General features: G+C 32.2%; 1 protein-coding gene across 2 annotated transcripts in view; it reads right to left on the bottom strand.

Moving 5' to 3' along the window:
* Window positions 1-16,828, bottom strand: part of LOC145293268 (neuropeptide FF receptor 2-like) — a 203,898-nt gene that overhangs the window by 152,406 nt on the left and 34,664 nt on the right. For both annotated transcript variants that reach the window (XM_080139862.1, XM_080139863.1), the window contains exons 2-3: window positions 9,171-9,604; window positions 8,556-8,654 (exon numbers count right to left, since the gene is read on the bottom strand). In XM_080139862.1, coding sequence (XP_079995988.1) covers window positions 8,556-8,654; window positions 9,171-9,604 — 533 coding nt within the window. The remainder of the gene's footprint in view (window positions 1-8,555; window positions 8,655-9,170; window positions 9,605-16,828) is intronic.

Genomic DNA, 16,828 nt, shown 5'->3' with positions numbered 1-16,828 from the left:
TAGAACTGCACGCCTGTGGAACTCTGTTCCGTCTGCCTGCTTCCCTCCGGACTACAACTTGGATGTCTTCAAGTCCAACGTTAACAAATTCCTAATGAACCGCCCCCTTAAGTAAAAATTTCAGCAAATCTCCTCACTAACGTAATGTACTTGCAATAACCCTTATCCCTGAGTGGCTTCCGGGCCTTGATAAGTGGTGATCACTGTGTAAAAAAAAAAAAAAAATTTCATGGATAAGAAAAGTAGAGACAGTAAATGCACAGAATATAAACGAAAAAGCACTAATTAACAAAGTAGGAATTTTTACAAATTTATTTTACTTATCTCTCCATGGTCTCATTACGAGGACAGAGTTTGACTCAAGGTCGGTTTTTAATGTGGGGAACAAAAACAAATTAAACACACTACGCATACATTGGTTATTTTCCAAAACGTCGCATTGCTTGCATATTTATATATTAACAAGTTTAGCTCACAAATATTTCTATCTTTTATATTAAGATTTCCAATAATAAAAAAATACAAACAAAAACTATTAAAAAACACGAAAGTGTATATTTCAATTATTATATAACAACGACCACGTCGTCAAAACATTATCAAACTTACAATTTAACTCGTGACTAAATTCAAAAGGTTAGCCGCCAAATAGTGAATTATTATTAACGCTATTATTTGAAAGCTATACACTTCTATGTATAAATACATATAAAATGCGTCCGTACGTCGCCACTGTACATTCATTGCGGCCACGGGCGCCAGTGCCTGCTATTTTACTGAGCAGGCAATGGCTCCCAATAACAACCGTGGTTTAATGGTTTGTTCTTTTTTACAGGTGGAGTGGAAGCATACTTTCACTGAGCAACGTTGGTATATGGGTCCTGCTAGTTTTTAATAAATCTAAAAAAAAAATTATTCTCTTTTCATCACCAACGCTTTGATCCTCACTTAATCACAATTGAAATGAATGGTTCTCATCTATAGAAACCTCCCCACTGTTTTGCTTAGTTTCTAAGACTACAAATGTATTAATTACATCAAATTCGTTGTTAAGTCCACTATGAAAATGTTTTGAATCTTTTTACCATAAGTCCAGAAACTGATTTTCTGATGAAAACCGCTATTTGTATAAGATTAACTATGTTATAAAAAAACGTTACTTGTATAAAAGTTAAATACATTCTTAGATGACGTTCTTTTGCTACAACTGGATTCTTGTTGCTCAGAGTACAAAACTAACTTCGAAATCTAGTGGGAAATGCTCTTTTCACTTATTTATAGTTGCTTTTTTAAACAGAATTATCCTGCTTCCTTGGCTGTACCAACATGCACGATTTTAATGTAATGTGAACAGACATCTCGTTGCTCAACTCCCTACTTAGAATATACACGTAGACAGGGTCTCTTAGTCACAGTAGTCCCTTAAGTCCCACAGGGAATTTACCTTGTATGCGGTGAATATCAGTAAGAAAACAAACAAAAAACAAAACAAAAAGCAAGTGCATTCCTTGAGCCACAGTAAAAGAAAAATATAGCCAAATATAATGCGGATATCACTGGCGCAATCATAATACTCTGCCCTCTGCTCCACATCATTTCAGGAACACAGTAAGATACTAATATTAATGTATATTCGTTTGCAAACGCTTTAGTATAGCGACGAACTAATCAAAACAAACAGCCTAATTAATAATCTGCCACAGAACGTTCGTGTTCATTGTATCGAAAGTTTTTCTACAACTCAACACATATTAGATAATGGTTCATTCTTGGATAAATAGATTTCTTTTGCAGCTGCCTGAACAGAAAGAATATGTCTGAGGTTCATCTACCATTAAAACAAACACATTGTGATTCTGGCAGGACTTTCTTACGAATGTGAATTAAAAGTCTGTCAAGCGTGATTATAAACAAAAGAAATCAAATATTCTTCCACAGTCATCTTGAATACATTTTCACTCATAGATATATTTGGATGTATGAGCTGCAGATATTAGTTAGCTGATATATATATATATATATATATATATATATATATATATATATATATATATATATATATATATATATATATAGCAAGTTATAAGTTATAAAATATATATGGCGATTAAGCTACACAGAATATGCCGCGTTTCATCCACGCTAAGATTCCTCAAGCGTGGATGAAACGCGGAATATTCTGTGTAGCTTAATCGCCATATATATTTTATAACTTACTAACTAGCTCTACATACGTATTGAGCACTGTTTTTGTAAATACTTAAAGTTTTCGCATACATTTATACTTTCGTATATTAATTTATGTGAGTAAACGAAGTAGTTATGTGGATGAAACGCGGAATATTCGGTGTAGCTTAATTGGCATATATATTTTATAACTTACTATATATATATATATATATATATATATATATATATATATATATATATATATATAAACACACACACATACACGCATATATATATATATATATATATTAATATATATAATGGATGAATAAAGACCAAGTAACATAATGAATTTAAAAAAAAAAAATGAAAATATGAAAAAGAACTAGCAAACCGGATCAAATCGAGGAAAAATTACGATTAAAAATATACTGTCATTAATATGGCGGGGAGAAAAAATATGATTGAAAAAAAAAATTAACGGAGAAAGAATAACATAAAAATAAAGTAAAGCCCTAAAAGATTTTCTTTTTATTTGCAAAGAAAGTGTCTCAAGGACTTAATAAAAATGGTTTCTAGGATTTCTAAATGGAAAGGCGAGTTTGACCTGCTGAAAATGGTGAACAAGATTGGATTTACGTTTAAAACAACACGTACGATCCAAAATTCATTATGCACATTTTTCATCTCCTGAGGTTCTGAGTAATATATATTGGTCTGCTATCTGCGAGTACCTTATAAATAATTGTGCTCGTCCCAGAACTTTAGTGTTGAAATGTTCACGATCCTAAGCAGGTCGCACTTTGCCTTTCTATTTAAAAAAACCTAGAAACTATTTTTATTAAGTCCTTGAGCCCTTCTCTTTGTAAACAAACAAACAAAAAAATCTTTTAGGACTTAAATTGATTTTTATGTGATTCTTTTCCTGTTTATTTTAGTTTTTCGATCATAATTTTTTCTCCTATCCATAAGTATTTTTTCTAAATATTATCTGTAAAATATCTTAAATAGAAAATAAAATAATAATTAATGGTAAAATGACAAAGATTTTAAACCCTAGAGTTACTTTTTGGTTACCCTACACACACACACACACACACACACACACACACACACACACACACACACACACACACACGCACACGCACGCACACACACACACACACACACACATATATATATATATATATATATGAGAATATATATATATGAGGATAAATATGTATATATATAATGATATATATATATATATATACAAGGATATATATATATATATATATATATATATAAGGATATATATATATAAGGATATATATATATACAAGGATATATATATATAAGGATATATATATACAAGGATATATATATATAAGGATATATAAGGATATATATATATAATGGTTAAATATATATGTATATATATATATATATATATATATATATATACTCATATACAAAAAAATGGGTCAAGAGTGAAAGAAGGAAGAAATCGATTTTTCAATATTTTTCCATGAATTTTTGTTAATTTTAACTGAAAATTTCTATTTTGCAGATCATTATGATAATAGCATCTAATAATAAGTAGAAAAATTAATCCTAAAAATTGTAAGGCCGCATCTTGGCGAAGATATAAAATACCCAATTGCAGGATTAAGGCAGTCCAAAATGACTTACAAGCAGATTTTTGATATTTTAAGAATTGAAAAAGTGAAAACATCTCTTTCTGTAGTGAAACGAATTGGTTAAAGATTCGAAGTCGAATGCTTGGTAAAAGGGAAATCTAGATCTGGCCGCCCTAGAGCATTCACTTTGAAGGACTACCACAGGCTTAAATTAACTGTTTTGAAGAATTGAAGGAAAACTTATATTGACCATAGCAAAGAATTCAAAACAGGGCTGGAAATTCTCTTTCTAGATATACAATATCTAGAAGAATGATAGAAATGGGATTTTCTTCTAAAAGGTGTTCAAAGAAGCCATTTCTATCTATGAAAAACATCAATGATAGAAAGAGATTTTTCTTGTCTAATGGCAAAAAATATACAGACTGGTTCAGGAATGTTTTCTGGTCAGATGAATCAAGCTTTTGTCTTGTTATTAATGCTCCCGATGTTCCCGAACAGTGCAATGGAAGAACTGGATAAAGATTTTCACCAAGTTGCATAAAAAACAACAGTTAAACACGAGAAAGGAGAGATAATGGTATGGGCGAGCATTTACTGCAGCAGGAGTTGGGGAACTTATTAGATGTGAGAAGTCCATCAATGCAAAGGAATACATTCGAATATTAGAAACAGGACTGCTACCAAGTATCAAGAAGCTGGGAATATCTCAGAACATTATCTTCAACACGATAATGCCTCTGCACACACTGCTAAAGTCACAACAAAATAGTTTTCTGATAATTCAATTAATGCGATATTTTGGCCAGATCAAAGCCCCGGTTTAAACCCAATCGAGAATATTTGGTCCATAATATCTCGTGCATTGGATGGAAGAACCTTTTCGAACAATGACAAACTGTGGGAAGCTGTGCAAAGCGAATGGAATAGCATTTCCTCTTCACAGTGTTCCACTTTGGTTTAGAGCATGTCTAAAAGGATTGATCTTTTAAAGAAATCAAAAGGAAATGCGATTCTATCCTAAGCATTTATTAAGGGAAATGTCTTGCGTTGTGTTATTAGTCTCGTTTAAGTTTTCTTGTTCAATTGTTCTTTGTTCAGTATAGCTTTTAATGCAATAAAATGTATAAAATTTGTTTGTCTAATTTGTTTTGCTCATAAGTATATATATATATATATATATATATATATATATATATATATATATATATATATATATATATATATATATATATGGCTTGGTTGCCGGGTTCAAATCTCCTAACCGGCAGTTATCATGACACCCTGCACTGATGTTGTCCGAAAGGATGAAATACTAGTGTATGTAGGGATTAACGAGTATTATATTAAATAATATATATATATATATATATATATATATATATATATATATATATATATATATATATATATATATATATATATATATATATACTGCAAGGATAAATCCATTTTTCAGAATGACCAGATTCTATATTGGAAGAAACCTATTCTTAATATTAGTCATAGTTGTCTAATTATGAGCATAGTAACAATTACCTTCAGATTTCTATTTCCATAATCATACAATATTGAACAGCTGTGAATTCGAGACTGAATAGCCGATAGAATTGTCCAACAAGGAGAATAGTTTATATTGATTCTGATTCACGGTCGATGGGAAGGAAACACATTTAAGCAACAGCTAGTAGTTTGTCTTTACAGAATTACCACTATAACTAGACATGCTGAAAGCATATTGAATATATAATATAATCGCCTCGCTCTCTACATATATATTTAACCAACATTATACACACACGCACATACAGACATACACATACACACACATCATATATGTGTGTGTGTGTGTGCGTGCGTGTGTGTGTGTGTGTGTGTGTGTGTGTGTGTGTGTGTGTGTGTGTGTGTGTGTGTGTGTAGATGATATTTGTTTTTGCGATACGTTTTGAATGAATTCAATTATTTACGAAAGTGCATTTATATCTAAATGCGAGTTGGGAATAATTTTCCCTTTAAACAATTTGGTACCCCCATATTGTTTGTAAAATATAATTATATTTTAAAAACATTATATATATATATATATATATATATATATATATATATGTGTGTGTGTGTGTGTGTGTGTGTGTGTGTGTTGTATATATATATATAGATATATAAAATCAATATTTCGATAAATATATTAAATTCTTATTAACACACGTATTTGTTTCATACTTTTCTGAGAATCACCAGAGTAGAGAATGAATGCTCTGCCGATCGAACGATTCAAAACCTTTAGATGCAAGTCAACATTTTAAATTTTGTCTAAACGTTCAATAGCCCAGGACCAATAAATCTACCGCGTTTAAGAGAAATCATTAATTTATATCTAAGAAAGCAGGCGCATCGAGAAAACTGCCATCAACAGCGTTCAACGACACGTTATGCCTGAACTTAGCATTACGCATTCAAACCTGACAGCTTTGTTATAATTTGCTTAAAGCACCTTCTATAAAGTGGCTATGAATATTACTACGATAAATATAATAGAATTTTTATCCACATAAAAATGTTTTTCATGCTTTTCAAAAAATCATCAATGTGGAAGACGATTGCTCTACTTTTGAACGATTCCAAATCCTCAGACCGAGGTCAACATTGTAACGTTTGCTTAAAAGTCCAGAACCCGCAGCCAATAAATCAACCGCGTCGAAGAGAGATAATCAAGATCTATTTATGGCTATACAAACTAAAGGGCTGTCAGTGACAGTTTTCAAAGATACGTTAGCCCGGAACTTAGCATTATACACAGACACACACAGACCCCCCCACACACACACACATATATATATATATATATGAGCAAACAGTTAAGAAAATATGTTCAAAAACACTTTGGAATGAGTTAAAAACATATTTAATCTGAAAAGGAAACACTAGATAAATGGATAGTGTTTCCTTTTCAGATTAAATATGTTTTAACTCATTTCAAAGTGTTTTTGAACATATTTTATTAACTGTTTGCTCATATTATAAGCTCTATTTCCTATTTGGTTTTATCGAGCTTTTATATCTGGCTGAGATAATTTTAAAAATATTAATTCTTTAATATTTATAATTTACTTTAATTTTACCATCTTGGATCATTTTGGTAAATTCAATTGTAATTTTCATTTTATATTATATATATATATATATATATATATATATATATATATATTTAATTACATTTTCACCCCAAACAAGGCATATTGCCACTTTGGTGTAGGGGGCTACTTTCACGGGCAGCAACTACTGGAGTACTATGTAGGGATTTGGGCAGCAAGGTGTCGGTTCACGTTACACCTGAACTTCTGCACGTCAGTGCTGTTGGGGAAGCAGGGACCTGGAATGGAATTCCAAAGTCTAGCGGTTCTGGGGAAGAAATTATTGGAGTAGAAAGATCTTTTACATCTAGGGACCTCTACAGTGCGGGGGTGGGATTTAGCAACCTGTCGGGTTTGTCGAGGGTGCTCACGTCGTGAGTACACCCCTCACATTTCTTAAAATATTTATCTCTTCATGGGGCAACACTGAAAAATAAATGATTTTTTGACATAATGAAAAGTAGTCTGTCTGCAGCACATATGACAGAGTTAATTTATTTTCCCCTCAAAATAACTCAAAATATAACCACTCCTTGGCAACAAAAGTGAGTACACCCCCTTACGAAAATTGCCAATATTAACATACAACATGTCAACTCTCAATATTTTGTGTGACCACCATCGTTATCCAAAACGGCCTTTACTCTACTGGGCATGGATTTTACCAGAGCTTCACATGTAGCCATTGGAATGCTCTTCCACTCTTCAATTATGATGTAGTTGAGCTGGCGGAGTTTTGAGACCTTGTGTACCCCCACCTTCTAATCGAGGATACCTCAAAGATGGTATGATGGGTTCAAGTTTGGAAAGATGCTTGGCCATTCCATCACCTTTACTCTCAGCCTCTTCAGTAAAGCAGTGGTTGTCTTTGATGTGTGTTTTGGATCATTGTCATGCTGGAACACTGCTCTACGACCCAATTTCTGGAGGGAGGAGATCATGCTCTGCTGTAGTGTTTGCCAGTACATGTTAGACCATGTTTCCCTCAATGAAATGAACTCTCCAATACCCGCAGTACTCATGCAGTCCCAGACCATGACATTCCCACCACCATGACTGTAGGCACGACACACTTAGCTTTGTACTTCTCAAATTGGTGTGCATGGCTGTCACTCTTCTGAAGGCAATACAAAAGAAAGCCTGCAAAAAGTTTGCTGAAGACATGTCAAAAAAGCTCATAGACTACTGGAGCCATGTCCTATTGTCTGATGAGACGAAATTTAATTTCTTTGGTTCTGATGGTCTTAAGCATGTGTGGCGACGACCACAATATTGTCCTTTTTTTTAATATTTATATTTCATTTACTTAATATGCATAATAATTTATATTAATCAGATTATTAATGCGAATAAGGGTCCTCAATACTATTATACTGTAACGCAGTGTTTTATGACACAGTCAAGTATAACTAAATTCGATAACCATGTCTATGCTGACCATTTAATTGATGGTATGTGATACGTCGCCTGTCAAAAATATAGGGCCTGTGAAAACGTATCAAATCTGTTGTAATGCCCAAATACACATGGCAATTGTTCTAATTAAGCTCACAGGTGTGCTCGAGTTTCAAAAGATCTCACGTATCACGGCTCTTATATTCGAGATAATAGATTAAAAAAAAATTGCTCTTACCTGCTTTTTGGAACGAAAAAGTCCCCAAAATGAAAGAATTTGTTGCGGTGACCAGCAAATGATGAAGACGATGAGGACAACAATTAACATTTTTATCACCTGAAAAATATGGAGAAATATTAGATCTTTAGGTGTAACACACACACCCAATATATATAAAAAAAAGAGGGGTAAAAATCGACGATATCTAGTTGTGTAAATTTACACAACTAGATATCGTCGATTTTTACCCCTCAATCATTAAGGAAATCCTAGAAAAATCATTGATAAAGAGACGAATATTGGCTGAAGAGAGCTTCATAAGGATACCTTAAACGGGCCTTATTATCGGGCTTGAAACCGATGGTACCAATGATTTGTCACATCTAACAACTTTCTGTACACAAAATATAAATACGCTCTTACATTTCGGATTTTTCTTTTAATTGAGCACTCTGCTGGATTTCTTTTTCCAAAAAACCTAATCATATATATATGTGTTCATGTGAATTGATAAGATGACGATTAGAAAAGGATATAGAGCCGGGGTATACAGGGTATACACACCTAGACGACGTAAGAGTAACACATCGCTATCTGCTATCTATGATTTTATTCAGTCTAAATAATACAAACCTTTCGTTTGGATTTTTCTTGTGCCAGCGCCGTTGACATAATTGCAACGCCGGGGATTTTTCGCTTCAGTAGCGTCCAAACGATGATAGAATAGGCGATTATCATCACGAGAATGGGGACGAGGTAGAGAACAAATACGACGATTGTGTAGTAGATCTTCCGCTCGGTTTGGTCAACCTCGCAGCGGTTGTTCACGTAGGTTGTCGGCCACACCTCGTCGCAGTAGATTTCGTGTCGGTTCGCCCAGCGGAATTCTGTCTGGCGTCGTACGATCAGCTGTGGGATAGCCACCCCGATTGATATGAGCCACGTCACGGTGATGATGATGCCGGCCCTTGCTGTCGTCATGCGAGCTCGCAAGGGAAAGACGATAGCCATGAAACGGTCACCTGAAATTATGGTCAAGCTCAAAACGCTGGACGTGACTGCAACCACTGAAAAACAAAAACAAATAAGAATTTATTATTTTAATGTCATGCTCTAAGATTTTTTAAAATTTAACTATAATATAATATATAATACTCTTTTTTTCCGTCATTTATATATAAAAAAAGGAAATGCATGTGTATGTCTGTCTGTCTGATTGGTTGGTTGGTTGTTTTTGTTTTACGGCATATCAACACTTTTCGGGTTATTTAATGCCGAATCCAAAGATTTTGAAGAAAATTTTTTTAATAGAATATATTTGTTGTTTTCAAGCCATTTTCTATTTAACCCATAGTTGATACCCTAACAGGTACTACGACTCCGGGTCAGAGTGGACCTGGGAGCAATGGTAATTAAAGGGTGGCTCCACACTCCCCAAAGCCCACAAGCTGGGGCCTCACCACTGGATATAGTTTAAGGTCATATCCAGGACCCTCATTGAGGGACTTTTACCCTCTGCAGGGGGGCAGTCGGTGTATTCTAATGCCCCACCGACAGGGCCCTGTCTGTCTGTAAATATTTAACCAATTAACTCTTAAACTACTGATCACATAATACTGAAATTGGCAATAGTAATCATACAGCAAAAATGGTTTATGGTTGGTTGGTTGTTTTTGTTTTACGGCATATCAACACTTTTCGGGTTATTTAATGCCGAATCCAAAGATTTTGAAGAAATTTTTTAAATAGAATATATTTGTTTTCAAGTTGGTTTCTATTTAACCCATAGTTGGGACCCTAACAGGTACTACCACTCCGGGTCAGAGTGGACATAGGAGCAATGGTAATTAAAGGGTGGCTCCACACTCCCCAAAGCCCGCAAGCTGAGGCCTCACCACTGGATATAGTTTAAGGTCATATTCAGAACCAAAAATGGTTTATACCGAATAAAATCGTTATTTGGTTGGATGAATAACGCGTACAGACATATATCGGCAAATTAAAACACAAATTGTTCATTCCAGTTGCCGATACTTAGTCTTACTTTTTTCTGCGCATGCCCAAATTAAATTCCTTTCTTCAAGTCATTTACTATTAAATCTTTCTCATCTGTGTCACGATACATCGGTAGGAGACTCGGCTGGAGTACTAAATGTTTTTGTTTAGATTCATAATTCTTTGATAACACAACTCTTTAAAAGCAAAACCCTTTAAAAACACAAATCTTTAAATAACAAATGTCTTTAACAGCATAACTGTTTAAAAACATAAATCTTTAACAAAATAATTTTAAAAACATAATTCGTTAACATAACTCTTCAAAAACAGAAATCTGTAAAAAAATTATTCTTGAAAGAAAAATGAATCTTAAAAAGCATAAGTCTTTAACAGCGTAAACCTCTAAAAACATAAATATTTAAATACATAATTCTAAAACATAATTCTTTAACAACGTAACCCTTTAAAAAAATCTTAAAAAAATAATTATTTAACAACGTAACTCTTCAAAAACATGAATCTTAAAAAACAAAAATCTTTAAAAACATAAATCTTTAAAAAAAATAAATCTTCGAAAACATAATCTTAAAAAACATAAATATTAAAAAACATAAAAAACATAAAAAAGTAATTATTTAACAACGTAACTCTTCAAAAACATAAATCTTTAAAAACATAAATCTTAAAAAACATAAATCTTTAAAACATAAATGTTAAAAATATAATTTTTTAATAACATAACCCTTTAAAAACAAAAAAAAACATTATGCAACATAATTCATTAACAACATTACTTTATAAAAACATACTTATTTCAAAACATAATATTTTAAAAACATAAAGTTTAAAAACAGAAATCTTTAAAAACATCAATTTTTAAAAACAAAAAGCATTAGTTTTTAAAAACATAAATTTATAAAACATAAATCATTAAAAATATAAATCCTTTAAACATACATTTTTAAAAAACATAACTCTTTAAAATATAAATCCTTAAAAAATAAACTTTAAAAATATAACTCTTTAAAAACATTGATCTTTAACAATAGTACCTTTAAAAACACTCTTTTTAAAAATACACTTTTTTAAAAACTTAGCTGTTTCAAAGTATAATTCTTTAAGAACACAATTCTTAAAAAATACAATTTTTTAAAAACCCAATTTTTTTAAAAAGACAGTTCTTTAAAACCATAATTTTTAATGGCATAACTATTTCAAACCATAACTATTTAAAAACATATTTTTAAAACATACATTTTTTTTTTATTTTTCTTATCCTGAGTGTTATTTGTGCAACGTTTCGATCGGATTGTCTTTCGACCGTCTTCAGGCATATTGGTTGTTGTTTGGATAAAAAAAGAGAAAAGTTACTGGCTCCGAAGTATTTTCGTATTCTTTGAGTTAGTCTCTATTTTATGGTTATTGTTTTTATTTTGTGAAATAAATTGGTTGACAAAGGGAACCATTTCTAATAAAGATCGACAGGGGATTATCTCCAGTCCATCAGTAAAATTTTAAGGGTGTACAATATTTTTTCTACAATTAGATGCCCCCCAAATGCTACTAAACTATAGGTCTGGGCTGCTTGGTAATTTTTTTTAGCATAAGTGCTACATTCTTGAGTCGCCTTAATCGTACATATATACAAATAGTTATAGCATGGTTGTGAGAGATTCGTTTTATCAAGGCAGTGTGTGTCATAGGCACAGCCCTATAGTGTTTAAGGCGTTCATTACTTAAATCACCCATTCCAATGGCACTTGTAAAAGCGTCTTTTATTCAGTTTCTCTTGAGCAGGACATTTTAAAGAATTATGCAGTAATACACTTTAAACAGGCTTGACTATGCCCAAATCAAATTATATCGACAGCAGTGAAACTAATCCATGTCGGTTGAACTTCAATAGCGAACGGAGGCAGAAGTATAATCAACGATATCGCGCATGCGCAAATGCACTTCAAGATAAGCTGTAATTCTTCCAGCGTTTTCAGCAATAGTGATTTACTAAACTGTGTGCTTATCGAGGGCTGAGGGGAGAATACTCGCGGATAAGGGTTGAAGAGATTGTCAGTCACGTGATGATTTCCATAAATGAGATATTCTAGAAAATAAATTTTGTACGCGGGAGCTCCCTTTGCATTTGGTACAAGCGTAAAAGGAAAGTTCTTTGCTTTTGGTACAAGCAGATGGGTTATTGTTGTGAAGGGGCACCTAGCACCTAGGGGCGAGCAACATCTCTTTTGTATAAAAGAGGAGACATGAAATTTATCACTCCGGTTAGATTTCGAAGTCGCCTTTGCACGCTATCAATGCAAGTAAGAGTGCTCACCAGTAGCTCCCCAGATATGGGAGCAGTGCTTTGTCTTACAACATCTCTGATTCTTATACAGGTTACGTCATATAATGAGGCACTTTCTGGAGAGAGCATAATCCTTTCAACACCTTTAGCAACATATTCGATGTAAGTCCTCCATTACAGGAAGTAATGTTAGACCTAAGAGTTTATCATAGAAATGAAATATAATAATCATGTTTAACAGAGTGTAAATCATGGCTAATTAATGTATAAACTATTTATAGCTGATTTCATGAATAAATTACAAACATTTACGATTATTTATTGTTTTTTGTTTAAGCGCATATACATGACAATAATATATGAAGAATAAAGATATTTATATTTTAGAACTTTTATTATTTACTGACATGCATTGTTATCCAATAGCGGTTTATCTTATTTTGTCTGAGGTAGATGTGACTTTGTAATAATTACGTGAGTCTTATGGCGGACACTACTGACATTGCTATTGCCAGCGTATTGATTATCATGGACCTTTCCGTAATTACTTGCCGTAAGACATAAAATACACAAACAAGTAAGCTCTAACCAAGATATATATATATATATATATATATATATATATATATATATATATATATATATATATATATATATATGAACAAATGATTAATAAAACATGTTAAAAGACACCGTGAAAAAGAGTTAAAAACATATTTAATTTTAAAAAGGAAGCAGAAGATAGGTGGATTTATATATATATATATATATACATATATATATATACATATATATATATACAATGAAACATTACTGCATGTGGATGACAATATATATATATACATATATATATATATAGATATAGAGTACACATACAGTACTGTTTCGTTGTATCACAACTCATCAGTGCGGCTATGCTAACACCTTCCCCTAGACCAGTATTGACCCTAGAACCATATATATATATATATATATATATATATATATATATATATATATATATATATATATATATATAACTACTTCATTTACTCACATAAATTTAATATACGAAAGTATAAATTTATGCGTAAACTTTAAGTATTTACTTCAAAAGTGCTCAATACGTAGGTAGAGCTAGTTAGTATTTTATAAAAATATATATGGCGATTAAGCTACACTGAATATTCGGCGTTTCATTCACTCTAGGATTCGTCAGGCTTATGCGCGAATTCTGTGGTTGTTTCTCGTTTTTATATGGTCCTCTTCTGTTGAGGATTTTAGTTAGCCAATCAGCTTTCTAGTATCCACCGCGCCCCTTCCTATCAGCCAATGGGCATGCATTTTATCGAACAAAGGATCTGTTTTAGAACTAGGTTAGTGGTTTAAGGCAGACGTTTTCCTCCTTTTTTATATATATATAAATATACATATGTGTACATACATACATGCCCACATACACACACACATATATATATATATATATATATATATATATACATACATACATATGTGTGTGATCGTTTATGTATATTCATGTTTATTTAATTTATTTCTTGTTTTTGTTAGTTTTAAAGCTATTTTGTGTCGCTATCCTAGAAGAAACATAAGTATATATATATATATATATATATATATATATATATATATATATATATATATATATATATATATATATATATATATATAACACGTGTAAACACCGGTTCTCATCAGATCACCGAACTTAATCAACGGCGGGCCTGCTTAGTACCAGATGGGTGACCAGTTGGAAATTCTAGGCGCTGTATGTGCTCTCCGCTTATTTCAGCATTGGTTTCCAGTCGTCTTGTACACACTTCACTTACCACTGTTATTTAACAATGTCGAGAGGTGTGGTGAGCGTCTCCTGCCAATAAGACTTTCACGAGCAGGCGCCTATTCATGGGTAACCATAGTCTGTCAAAGACTGAGTAAGTCCTATATATATATATATATATATATATATATATATATATATATATATATATATATATATATATATATATATATTAAAATTTGGAATATATATTTTTGTCATATATTTGTATATGCTCGGTGGCTACATCGAGATTCCTTAATAAAATGATTGGTATGAATAAAAGGTGAAATATAATTGATTAAGTATATTTTCCCATAAACATATAATTATACAGACAAACAGACAGACAGACAGATAGATAGATAGATAGATAGATAGATAGATAGATAACACACACGTGCTCATACACACGCATATATAGTGTTTCGAATTCTTAAAGAATATTATAATCTTCTCAACAGCAATGGGTGTCATTAATATTTGGTAGATCTTCTCTTTTCTGTTTATATAATGGTTTCAATAGTTTATATATATATATATATATATATATATATATATATATATATATATATACATATATATATATAATGGTTTCAATAGAGTGGAATATTAATTGTGCAATGATGAGCACAGAAAGAGATATGCATGAAGACAAGGGAGAAAAATTCATCTTTTGAATAAAATTATTTTGCGACAAGGGAAATCATTTTAAACCGTCATCAAACAGAAAAATAATCTAATTTCAGAAGGAAATAAAATATGGTTTTAACAAAAGAGGCAGAGAATAGATTAATGGAATTCTTTTCGAATGTTCCCACTTTTTACCAAAAAAAAAGTTAATACGCCTTCATGGAAAGAAAGGTAAAAAGGATAAACAAAAAAGAAAATTCTTTTTAAAGAACTATTTTTAACTATTCCATGCTGTAGATAATCAATGGCTTAATCCATTTCAGAGAGAATAATTTCCTTTAATATTTAAGTGCAGGAAATAAAATCGAAAAAGAACCTGATATCACCAGTGTACTTAACGAACTCGTTCATAACAAATATATATAGCGATTTGAGCACTATAAAAGTGGTGGCGGGTGTCTAATTAAATAGACATTCCGACGAGTTATTTACAGGCGTCGATTACATGGTCGAGTGGGGAAAATTGCCGACTGTCAATACGACGGTCCTAGGTTCAATCCTTGGCTTGGGAGAGATGCTAGTCTAGCGACACTGATGAGTTGTGATACAACGGAACGGGACTGTATGTCGATGACTACAAATATATTTTAAGCCCCCTTCTTTGGATAGAGCGCTGGTGTAAATAATCTCACCCGCTACTTAATTTGCTGAAAATGCGAGGCTCGTTGTTTGTTTGTTTACGAACAAGCGATTTGAGCACTATAAAAGTGGTGGCGGGTCTCTATTTAAATAGACATTCCGACGAGTTATTGCTTGGGAGAAATGCTAATCTAGCGACACTGATGAGTTGTGATACAATGAAACAGGATTGTATGTCGATGACTACAAATATATATATATATATATATATATATATATATATATAGAGAGAGAGAGAGAGAGAGAGAGAGAGAGAGATCCTAGCAGCCGATATGACGTTGCCCGGGATTGAATGATGATCAACGAATATTTCACACTTCTATATTTTTATTGCGATCGAAATCCGTGAAATCGCCCGAGAGGAAGCTTCACATGCCTCCACGCAGTAACTTGATCCAAAATACGTTATTCTTCATTGAATTCCAGAAACCCTACTGTTTCTTCTATAAAGTTATTTCATATACTTCTTTCCACTTAACGAAAAAGCATTGCATTAAGAAATTTACGTGCGGGGTTTGAACCTACAGACCACGTCGTGCAAAAAAAAAAACAAAAAAAACATGTAAATTTTCAAGCTTTTCTAATATTCTTTGCAGTTAATGAAAAACAAATTAAGAAATTTACGTGCAGAGTTTGAACTTACAGACCACATCAAAAAGAAAAAAAAACCCGCTATCAAATTACTCACAGAAGAATTTTCTCGCCCATTGTTCTATTATTGTTGCTAAGCGACGACATGGAAAATAGCTTTACCGATCGTAGATAAATTAAAATAAAAACGTTCCGTTTATCTATTATCGGTAATTATTGGGCGGTATTCTGAGACAAAACTATACTAAAGTCACT

The sequence above is a fragment of the Euprymna scolopes genome, chromosome 14 (genome assembly GCF_053919585.1).
Source record: "Euprymna scolopes isolate OS-2025 chromosome 14, ASM5391958v1, whole genome shotgun sequence".
Classification (NCBI taxonomy): domain Eukaryota; kingdom Metazoa; phylum Mollusca; class Cephalopoda; order Sepiida; family Sepiolidae; genus Euprymna; species Euprymna scolopes.
Note: the sequence above shows the minus strand (reverse complement) of the source record. Positions and strands in the feature narration are given on the sequence as shown.